Genomic DNA, 12238 nt, shown 5'->3' on the forward strand with positions numbered 1-12238 from the left:
GACAAGTCTAGTCTGCCATGGTAGTCAGTCTTAAATTTGTAAGAAAAAAATGTTTTGTTCTTGAGCTTGTGACCAGTAATAATCAGCAATGAAAACAGACAAATATTTACAATGTAATCAGCTTCTTGTCTTTCTATTACATCTTATTTTATCACACATAGCTAACCAGATAGTACATAACACACAAGAAACTTTGTAAAAGGTCAGGGAGGACAAAAGTAAGATTTTACAGTCACTGTGAACAGAAGTGCAGCTTAAGCGAGCATGAAGCTTCATTTATTTCAGGAAGCCTTACCATAGGTAAAGGGGCATGGTTACACAGATTATAGGTCACAGCGTATTGAGACAAAAATCATAAATGCATCAAGTAGCTCTACTGGAAGCAGCACTCTTCTAGGAAAATCTGGTAGAAGCCTGCACTGTTACGCTGACGAATGAGGCTTTAAAGGCTTAATTTACTCCAGAGTTTTAAGTGGTGACTGAGGTAAAAAAAAAAACGTTTGCAAAAACAAATTCAAGTGCTCTTTTAAAAATATTAATAGCAATATTAAACACAAATTTGTTATTTATGGAACATCCTAGCATGGTTGTCCACATGGAAAGAGTTGAAATTACTAGCAGCAAATAACATAATTCCTCTGAAGTCAGCATTAAAATATTACAGCTGATAGAGAGAAATGGTAATCCTATCGTGTCTGCATTTTGTGATCACTTCATCAGCTAAGAGCTGAATAAACTATTACAAAGAAAGCAATGGAAATACCACATGTATTTGTATGCATATATGTTTCAGTTTCAATAAACTGACAAGACATTGGGTAACAAAATCCCTTCTCTACAACAATTTGCAGATTATCTCAGTTGTTCTATAACAAGAAAAAAGGACACACTTGAATCACAACAGCAAAAAATCCACCACTGTGTCTGGTATTGTAATCACAGCACTTACTTACCCAGCTTATTGTCTGAACAACTCACTCCTAACATAAAATACACTTATATTTGACCTCAAAGCAGTAACTGTACGGCTTCTAGAGTCTGTTACTGTCAGAAAACTACTATGAAGACAGAAGTAGAAACAAACTTTTCATTTCCATTTGGAAATGCCTCCGATGAGATGAATTCCACTCACTGCTTCAAATGGACAAATAGTAAACACTTTAACCAGCAGATACACATGGGTTAGTCCCAAGCTCTAGTCTAGTCATTGGTTCTATCCAGCCTGGAGATACCTGAGCAGTAACATCATCCAAACAGACACCAGAACAATATATTAATCAAACATTAAGATATTGTTTCTTAAAGTTTTTTCCATCATCGCTATTTACTATAATTGCTTCGGGGAGGTATTTTAAACTTAATGCATCAAGAGTCAAAGATAAAAAAAAAAAAAAAGCCTGAAGCTCTAATAAGACAAATAGTGTTCTTTGCCACAGATCAAGCCCCAGGCAGCAAAAAGCAAGATAGATTCAGGAAACTGAAAACTACCAAGCTCCTTAAAGGTTGCTTACGAGTACTAACACTGCAACTCTGGCCAACTCCAACAACAACAAAATTAATTCACCCTGAGCACTGATTAGTCATGTATCACAGTCAAGCAGGAACAATGGTCCTTTGCCTACAAACGTGTAAGAAACAACGTAAGTTTGCTTCTTCAAGTTATCTGCAAATCTATTGAAAATAACAGCATAAAGTCTCTCTTTTGTCCAACTGCAAAAGCAAAATATACAGGTCCGTTTTTCATTTTATATATAACTCAGAACCTGTAACAATCCTGTCCTATCTCGCATTCCATCTGCGACTAAGATGTTGTGTTGTATTCCTTGGGGTAATGACATGGTTCACCCTGTCACTAGTCTGAAAGTGCCATACCGCTTTAGTTGCTTGTTTCTAATCTGTCTTCAGTCTAACCAAGACCAGAGACACGGGAGAAAAAAAGTTGGTGCAAGATAAGCAGTAGTATAAAATGCACGCACAGGGCTTTACTACATGCCTATGAGCATGCTTTTATTTTGTGGCAAATGAGACACAGAAGACTTCTCTCACCATGAGATAAGATGACTTGAACATCTTAGTATGGACAAATGCTGGTGGGCCAGAGCAGCTGACGCTAACTCTGCTGGCATGCTGCAACTGTGTCGTCACTTGCACAACCCCTCTCCCAGACTTCTTGTCAAAGGCATTACCCTAACAAAGTTTGCATCTGCTCCATTTTGCCATATTTAAACACCCTCTTAACAGAAGTATTTATTTTGCTAGGAAAACCAAGCACAGGCAAGATTTAAGCGTGCAGTTATGACAAAAGACAAAACTAATGATTTCAAATGACTTTTTAAAATATAAAAGCTGAAGGTACCAGGGTAGGTCATCTCTGTGTGTCAAATTCTAAGAGCTATTAGCCAGAGCAGGGAATTACATTTTTACATCATAACCAGCAATGCACATATGTTTTCTTCTAATTAACATCCAGTCAAGTGCATATGGTAGAAATGCAGAACATATTTGCACCAACCCAAGTAATAAGGCTTAGCGAGAAAATATATGCCCAGTTTCATCTTCCTAATGCACAAACATTTAAAAGTATGAAACATTTACTGTGAATAAAGTAGCTTATACCCCCCTTTGGCAGAGAATATTATTTTTCTTGGTGTATCCAAGTTACCACTGAAAGTCTTCCTCTGAGCCTGTAAAAGATCAGTGGACTTAAGAGTGCTATTGAAATGGGCTAGACTTTTGCATTTTGTTTAAGACACTTCAAATTTCTGTAACTGAAAAAACATATTATTGCATAGAGAGAGAAAATACAGATTAAACAGCCCACATATATTGCCGTACCCACCTGCTACATTAAGCTTTTCGACTGCTCCTAAGCTAGGAGCAGGAGTGGTACTAGTATTGTTGGTAGAGTTTGCTCCTGTTCCATTCAGTACAAGATTTTCCACCTTGGACTCTAGCTTCCCAATGCGCTGCAAGATATTATCCAACAAGACAGCAAGCGTTTTCTTCAAATCTATGAATGAAAATGGAAGTCATATTGTTTAATAACGCAATGCACACTATCAGAACCAAAAAATAGAGACAAGAATGAGACTGAAATACACACACACAGTCAGTGCAAGTCTTTGTCATTAGTAGTTCTGTACACTAATGTTCCCTACTTTGTTGAGCCTCAGGTATAAATTTCCCTGGATGTGGAACTGGTCTTCCTATGGGTTTTATAAAGCACACTGCAACTCATATGCGCATCCTACACTTAAGGGGGAAATGTGCACCCATGTGGGTATATACACAGGAGCAAAAAATATATATATATACTTGCTTTGTAATAACAACTTGCTCAAATAACAATGAATGGCTGCATCTTATAAGCACGAACCACTTGCCTTCAGGTACTATGGTGGAACTTTGCATAGACACACAAACACGCGCTGCCCACCTCTAATTCAGTACCTGCAAACTGCTGGTCGGTTTTTGGATGTCTTAAGCAAAACAGAAGAGCTTGACTCCAGCACAAACACATGGGGCACAAATCATTTCTGTTTTGCAAAACTGCTCATTCAATCTACCAGAATCAGCTGGAGCTATCAAAATTAAGCATCAAGTAGAAAGGAAAAAAGGAGAAATCAAGGACAAAGTACTTTAATTTAAAAGCAAAGCAGGCATTAGACTTGATTGAGATATCTGGCAGGGAAGTCCTTGCCATATTCCCCGACTACTCCAATAGCAAGACTTTAATCCATATTCAAGTGCCACCAGAGGAACAGAATTTAACGCTCTGTTAGATTCTCAGTCACTTGGAAACCACAATTCCACTCCCAAAAGAGGGGACGGCTTTGGGCCAGTATGAAAACCTCCTGCATCTATTCCACCAGCATCAGGTTCTGCACTGGCACACAGTGTTGAAGTCCAACCTTTCTGTTGTATACCCAAAACACACACAAAAAAATCACCCATTTCTTTTCTTCAGTCTGTTGGCGATTGTCTCTACTTATCTGTTTGTATTATCTGTTGAATCAAAAATGGCAATTCACTTTGCATGGAAAGCAACAAACAGCAGAAGGAGTTTGCATATCATACCAAGGCCAAGGAAATGTTTCCTGATTTATTTTTTCTTTTCTAGTTCTTTTGTTCAGTTTTCTTAAAGCAACACAGACATGTTGGTAAGCTAAAAGAACTGTGGGCAACAGGGGGGGGGAGTAGACGGCTATTAGACTACACTCTATAATTAAAGTGGCAACAAGCCAAATAAGATGAAAGAAAAAGTACTGTTCTTTGTTCGTTTACTTGTCTCATGATTAAAGAATTTGGTGTGATGAATTTACATTATTTTCCCATTTAATTACATAAAATAATTACATGTACATTGTACAATACACTTTCTGCTTTCCACAAATTTAAAATCAAACAGCTTTCCGATCTGCAATAGAAAATTCCTCCATACACCTGAAGGGATTCATCTGCCCTAGTATCAGCTGCAGTTTTGCCATAAGAGATTTTGTGCTCCTTATTGTTTTTCTTAGGGACAGCTCAATTCTTGTGCAAATGTGAGAGTAAATAAGAGAAGGCTACTGCATTTAGAAAGCTTATATTTTTTTCTCTTCTAATATAAAGGAGTTATATTTCTTCCACGGAGCCATAAAGAATATATTTTTCTTTGTGATTTTGTGTTTTCTTTAGTCTAAAGATCAGAATATGAAATCTTAAGTGCTGATAATAGCATGTCTTACTATAATTTTACCTATAGATGCAGTGCAATGGATAAAAGAAGCATTTATGAAAATCAAATGATTCACAGTGAGAGTCCAGAAGTCACTTAATGGGATAGTGTGCAGAAGAAAGGGAAAGTAGAGCAGGAACTTAACATCCACAAAAGCATGGTATAAAGAAGGAAAATCTAGGAAAAAATGGTAGTACAAAAAATTCAGGAAACAATGAGGAAGAAACATAGTACACAAAGGCACATACAGAGCATCAAGACAAAAACCAGCTAAACCTTGTAATCTTTTAACCCTGCTACTGAACCCTTTTAACCCTAATACTGAAACATGGAGATAAGAGACTGCTTCCTAGAACAAAAAAGCAATTGAAGGCCAGTTTGAGAAGGGGAGGGTGGAAGCAGAGATTCAAAATAATTTGTGTAAAACAACTGTTTACTGTTATAAAAATCTAATACTCATTTATATTTGGAATACGACTTTTTAAAAGAAAGCCTTTGATCCACCCGACAAGTCGATAATACGGTAGAAAGAAAAAGAAAGAACGAACACAAGCTATGCAATCAAAATTAATGAGTGACTGAAAACCTTTTGAGTGGGTAAAAGCAGCCAAATCAAGCAAATTTAGAGCCTGAACACAGGAATCACAAAGTCTGCTTGCTAATAGCAATCACAGGATTAAAAGAAATAAAAAGGCCAAATAGCAAGAGCAGTTGTCATGGAATAATGAACCAACTTCTACCCACTATCACTAACATTAGACATTAATGGGTTTATTTCTGAACAGCTAACCTGATAAGTTGCTATCAACAAATCGTTTGGTACGCCAGGGAAGACAGACTAACGATCTAACTCAGTTTAATGCAGCATTATTTAATATGGTGCCATTCGCTCGCCATTGCGCCTTTCCCACTAGCATTTTAAATACATATATTACCATTACTTTACATCCTTCAAAGCTCCTTAATTTGAAAACGCTTGTCTACACTTGTCTTTAAACTGCAAATTCTTCTTAGCTGTAGACCTTGAAATTTCTCCACAAGAGAAATTCTCCACTTACAGAAGTGTTACAGAGTTATTTCTCCCACCTTCAAATGCTGTTAACTTCTCCTGGGGAACTTGACCACTATTTGGCAGCAAGTCAATGTATTCCACAGCAGGACTTGGAACAGGAAATGAAAGTCACAGGCAAAAAATTGCAGGGGGAACTTAGCTTAAGGATATCCTAGCTAGGGCACGGATTCATGCAGTTACCCTTCAACTTCTGGAGAAATATATTGTTTTGCTTTATTTCTTTTTTTTTTTTTTCCTTCAGTTCACCTAAAATCAAGCAACCTTACAGGATAAGGGGACGTTGATAATGGTTATATATTAGAGGGTTTTTTTTAAAAAAAACCTATGCAAACAATTCAACAGCAGGACAAGAGAGGCAACCCTTCCCCTCTGGTCAGCATTGGTGAGGCCCCACCTGGACAAGAGGCAACGGGCACCACCCAGAACACAAGAGCTTCCACCAGGAAGAACTTCTGCACTGTGCAGGTGACAGAGCGCTGGCAGAGGCAGCACAGAGAGGTTGTGGAGTTTCCCTCCTTGGAGGTCTTCAGAAGCCACCTGGACGTGGTGCTGGATGGTCCCTACAAGGGGCTGGGACCAGGTGACCTCCAGAGGTCCCTTCCAACCTCATCTGTTCCGTGATTCTGTGAATCCTTTAGGGACCTCCATGTGCTTGGAGATATTCAATCCAAATATTTATCTAGCACCACTATTTTGCTTGTGTTGCTCTATAAGATTACAATAGCAGTGTGGATCAAAGCGAAGTCACAGATGAGTAGAAGTTACTGAGGAACTTAAGAATAGGGAATGCTTGTTATTTAAGCACCAAAGCAATATAATTGTTAGCTGTGTCAGGGATGACAATATCAGCCTTACAGAAAAGCACTGTCTTACAAACTTCCCCCCCCCTTTTTTTTAAAGAGGAAAAGTGGTAACAGAAATAAGAAGACATCCCAGCATGATATTTTCATTATATGCACCAAAGAGAAAAAAAGTGCAGCTTTGATCTGCTGCACTCTAACCTTCATTCTTTTTTAAGCCTACAAAAAACAGATTATTTTCTACAGCAGAATATTAAGACAAACATAAAAAGAAACAAATCCAGATGACTAATTAGCAATTAAGTATCCAGGTAGTCTGAAAGTGCACAGGTAAGTAGGAAAGAAAGTGAGCTTAAAAATCAATCTGGTTGTATCAGATTGAAAAGGGACCTCACCTCACTTGAAATTAAATTATATTTTTTTCCATAACGTTTTCTGGTAATACGCACCATGAATTTCTTTCTTTCATGCTTTCACACATACACACAAACTGAACTGCCATGTAGTATGAAATGGAGGAGGGGAAGCATTACAACCCACTATGCAGAAATAACCGCCAGACAAAGCACTGAAACTCATGAAAGAAAGTTCTCTACCCTGAGGTAAATATGACATATTCAAGCTTAAATTTAAGCTTAGGCCACATACATAATCTTAAATGTTAGGTAAATTGACTGGACACAGAAGTGCAATGGTAAAGAGGAAAAATAAACATTGCAGGTCTCCGCTTTATCGCTGAGGCAAGTTATTTTTCCAAAAGGATTTTTTTTTTTTTTAATCACTGACATGTAAACTGAAAAGCTTCCCAAGGTTCTCAAGAACAGCAAAACCACACATTTTTTTAAATCAAGTTCTAACAAATAACCTGAGGCATAACAGACACTGTTACTAGACGGATGTAGTAAAAAAAATAATAAAAAAATTAGCTGATAACTTCATTTCCAAGTGACTGGAAATTTAAATTTTGTCCCATTTCATAACTTACAAGTAAAAAACGTTCTCTCCATCTGTGCAGAAAACCTACAGTATGAAGTACTGTCAACTGAGCAGCATTAGGAAGTACAATGTTTGGACAACTTAGAAAAACCCTTTATCAGATTATCACATAATCTAGGACACATGCTTACCGTATGCTGTCACTGTTCCGACATAAGGCCCATCAACCACATTTTTATTTTCTTCAGCTAATGCTTTGATGTATCTTTTGCTGAGATCCAAAATTTGCTCACGCAGGACTGAACTGCTTTCGTGCTGTGTTTGCTGCTGAATAGTAAAATGCAGAAGCATCATTCCCCAAATAAAACCAAAAGTCACCAGAAAAAAGCCAAGTTTCTGAGAGGACAGCTTCCATGGAGAGAATGCCATGATTCCCAACAGCTTCTCACAGAGTTACTACAAAGGTTCCTAAAGCATGAAGCCAAAGAGCAAGTTCATGGTCCGGGTATATACAGATCACAGAGCAGGACTCAATCTTATTCCGACTCCTTAGTCAACGTATATTTGTATCTCAGTTCCATCCTGCAAGAGGAAAGAAAAGTAGCAAGGTTAACACAAAATATTAGAAATTTTTACCAGCTTTATTAGGTCTACATTGTAACTAGTACAAAATAAGAGTAGACAATATGCTTTCTTTCGGTAAATGTTTAGTTTGTACATATCAATATTGCACTATATTAGAGCACAAGCAAACCAAGAAAAGCACTGGAAAAAGAACAAAGAAAGTGATGCGCCTGAGCAGGTGGAGAATACCTCTCAGTACCTGGATCAAATTCAATGCTTGAAGCTGTTTCCAAGCTGAATTTCAAGGTAAGGCTGCTTTAACATTTTTTATTTTTTTTCCCCGTGTGCGTACACAAAACTTTGTGATGTTGCCAATGCAGCAATTTAAGACAATTCTTAACATAATTCAGTTCTCAGAAAACAAGTAATTTTAGCTGGCAGTGACACTGTTAGGAGTTCCTGGCAAGAGCTATGGCATATGGCTAGATAGATGATCAGGAAATCAGACTCCCTCAGGGGTAAAGAGCAAAAAAAAAAGAAGTCTACATTATTTAAACCAATCCACTCTCCTGGCTTACATTGCAAGGAGTCAGAAGGCTGGAATAATCTCTTCTTGCTCCTGTGTGGCCTCTGCCATGCATCATTACTCCTTATTCATAAAACGTAGTCCAATGAGTTTGCACTTTGCAACTAAATTCAACACACGTCCCTCTGAATGCTACAACACGTCTTTTGTATATAAAAATTAATATTCTCGGAGCCTTTCCCACACTAAGGAAAAAAGTTGGCTAACTGCCTTCAAGACAAACAGTAGGACCATCTTTTCATGGTAAACTCAAAAATAAAACCTGGCATAAGCTATCCAAAGGCAAGAAGAGCTCTGTGATGAGGGCTAGAGGCAGGGTCCTTAGCATAAAGCCCTACAAGAGAAGAAAGGTAATTAAAAGGTAATTAAGTGTAAGCTATCGTGTTAAAACATGGATTTGGTAAAATGCGATCCTTTTAACTTCATAATGCTCCCAGACAGGATTAGAAAACAATGTTCCCTTCCATTCTGCACTTGCACAGATAATGCAGATGTTACTCTCATTTAATAGGATAATTACACAGATGCCTGCTAGCAGTACTCTGCTTTTGTGAAAATTCCCTTTAGATCTTCCCCTTTCCGTTCAGCTAGCAGCTCTGCAGAGGGACAGAAATACCCTCGGACTGCCTGAGTTCCACCAGGACTTCTGCATGCGTTTATTGATTACCACTGCCTGTGGAAGTGCGTTACACAGAACTAGAAGCAGAAGAGGAGTAACCGTACCGTGCGTCTTTGCTGCTAAAAGAACAATTTGAAGCCATCTGTTGCTTAAGAAAGAATGGTGCAGAAAAATGAATCACGAGTTCATGGAAAAAGATTACAAAGGATTAATGCTGCTCTTCATAAACCTAAGTGAATTTTTCAAGAAACAGCAGAGGGAAGTTTCAATTCTTCTGGTTTATTTAGCTATAGTCTTGGGATACTCTTGGGCTGACTGAAAAGTAGAATACTGTTATTTCACTAAAAATTGAATGCTTTGCTAATTCTCTTGCAATACCTGGTGTGAAAAAAAATATAGAGAATTGTTGTTTAAAACAACATTGCAATTTTAAAATGAAATATCTAATATCCAACATGAATTCCCTCAGTGACTTGATTTCAGATAAGAATTGACAGCGTCCTCTATAGCAATAAGATCTGTGGTTATAACAGTCAATATTTTGTTCCCAATTATCAGTTTTATGCCACGAAGGAAATATTGAACAAGAAGGTAAAGCTACCACCACCCTTGTTTTAACAGACAAGTGCTAACAATTTTTTATGAGCAGCTGTTTAGGAACAACACACAGAACATTAAAAATAGCAATTACAAAAAAAAATGCAGGTATCCCACAATTCTATTTATTTTAAGTTCTAGAAGAAAACCAAGGATGATTATAAACGTGTCTAACCTATGAGCATTACCCACTTAAATACAGCTGTTGACTTCTTTATTCTGTTCATCAGCAAACAGAAAAAGAGCCTTAAACACACCCCCAGATTGTAAGAAGGCAGTCAGGAAATATGAAAGCTTTTCCATAAGAAAGAATGACCATACATTGGCAGCTGGAAGAATGGTCTCCACGATTTCAAGTGATAAAAGAAAAAAAAATCAGCTCTTACGACACCAGTAAAACAGAGAAACTACTCCCCACATCCAGCCCTATTTTTCCTGCCATTAAAGCGATTCCAGTGAGTAGCACCGAGATGATCAGGCAGTATTTGCACAGCTCATCAACTTACAGCACTGCTGGTGGGCAGGAAGGCTTTCAGAGCACACAGGACAAGACTCTGGGCGTCAGGCTCCTTCCGTGGCTGGGCTGCACACCTGCACTGGCTTTGGTGTACATTTAATCCTAGCTTTGATAGATGTTGATGACTACAACACGGGCAGTGACTGCCACGTACTTATAACGACGCATTATATGGTGTCTAAAAGGACAACGGTCAGAAGACATCAAGGGATAGGTAAAGCGCATAAAGACAGAAATATCACAGAGATGTTCCCACGTTGCTGTTCTGGCAGGAAACTAATGACTGAAGTGAGCCACAGGTGAAGTTATAAACGCCTGTGTGCCCATCATAATTGCTCATGGACTTTGGCCGTGCCTGCTGACTAGTTATCTCTCTGCCCATATCAAGTAAGCCAATGCCAAGCTTAAGGTGGCAGCTTATTTCCCTATTCCCCACCTCCCCTTTAAAAGTTTCCTGAAAGGAGCTCATGCTCTTAACTACTCCGACCTAACCTGTTCTCCAAAGTGCACAACAGTAGGCAGTACCTGAAGAGGATCTGGAAACAGTTTTGTACATGCCTCTGCAGAACGTGGGACTGCACCCCCTTCCTTAGAAAGAGGTGCTCTCACTCTAAGACGACTCTTGAAATACTTCCAGCAGCCCTCTCGGAACTGGCTATGTCATAGTTGTGAAGTTGTATGGGAAACGGTTAGGAAGATGACTCCTCCCGACTTCCTGAGAGCACCTATTGTACCAAAACTAAAAGTCGAGTGTGAAAAACAGGGTGAAAGTGAAAAAACATACCAGGCAAATCAAAAAAAAAGAAAACCACAACTCATAAAGAATGGCTTTGTTTTGTTCTTCCTCATATTCAACTCCAGCCAGTCAAGTCTCACCACAACTGAATCCACACACACATACTTTTTTGTTTGTTCTTTTTTTTTTTTTCTTTTAGTCGCTGACCATCTTCAGGGCACCAAGCAGAGGGCAGATGGCAGGCACAGCGAAAGGCTCACTCCACATCTGCTTCGCCGCTAAGGGCGGCCCGCTGCCCTCCTAGCCTGGCGGGGTCATAGAAGCACAGGAAGAAAGCTGCAGCCTCAGGACCCACTGAGAGCTTCCACCAGCTGCCTTTTGTTTGTTCTTCCAAGAGGTAAGTTCCGCAATAAAACATTTCACAAGACTTCAGGAGAAACCCGATATCAGACTAACTCCCAGCACCAACCTGGTGGTTTCCCTGATGAGAGGACAGATACGGCCAGATCATTTAGTCTGCTGATTCCAACCAACAACTAATCACTTAATTTACTTCAACTGTTAAGGTCATACATTTAAACCGCCTCAAAAATAAATCCTCCTCATTCAGCTGGGATCAGTCCTGTAACAGACAAGATTCACAAGATCTGAAAGGAGCAGAAGCACGCTAGCAAAGCCTGCAATGTTAACCCAAGTAGGCAAACACAAGGTCCAGGCGAGGTTTCCAGCTCACTGAAGTTGCACACATCCTCTACATACCTCAAAGAGGACGCCAGCATGTCATGGAAGGAAAGGTAGCTGAAAATTCATGCAACTATCCCAGCCTTGTCTAGTAACCAATGTTTACGCATGCTTTTAGTAGGGGTACAATTTAAGTTCCTTAGTATATAAAAGAATGCATAAAAACATTTCCTCGTCTGAACTATGGAGCCTGAGTTTTGTTCATCTTCCTACTGCTCAACTTTATTTTCAGCAATGCTCCTGCCAGCTGGTTCTTTCCTTCTAGCTGACAGATGTCACTGCTTCTCCTCTCTCACCCCCCATCCACAGCTGAAAGGGCACCGCACGCTGCTCCTGAAGCGGCAATTTGCGAT

The 12238-nt window shown here is 39.0% G+C and overlaps 1 protein-coding gene across 3 annotated transcripts in view; it reads right to left on the reverse strand.

Moving 5' to 3' along the window:
• The window catches only part of MGAT5 (alpha-1,6-mannosylglycoprotein 6-beta-N-acetylglucosaminyltransferase), a 115309-nt gene that overhangs the window by 64508 nt on the left and 38563 nt on the right, over positions 1-12238 (reverse strand). For 2 of the 3 annotated variants that reach the window (XM_083841303.1, XM_083841304.1), the window contains exons 2-3: positions 7717-8107; positions 2840-3010 (exon numbers count right to left, since the gene is read on the reverse strand). In XM_083841303.1, the coding sequence (XP_083697429.1) occupies positions 2840-3010; positions 7717-7954 (409 nt within the window). In that variant the 5' untranslated portion in view covers positions 7955-8107. Of the gene's footprint in view, positions 1-2839; positions 3011-7716; positions 8108-11613; positions 11762-12238 lie in introns of those variants that run through there. The other variant, XM_083841305.1, reaches the window with a different exon arrangement.

The sequence above is a fragment of the Anser anser genome (genome assembly GCF_964211835.1).
Source record: "Anser anser genome assembly, chromosome: 6".
NCBI classification, from domain to species: Eukaryota; Metazoa; Chordata; class Aves; order Anseriformes; family Anatidae; genus Anser; species Anser anser.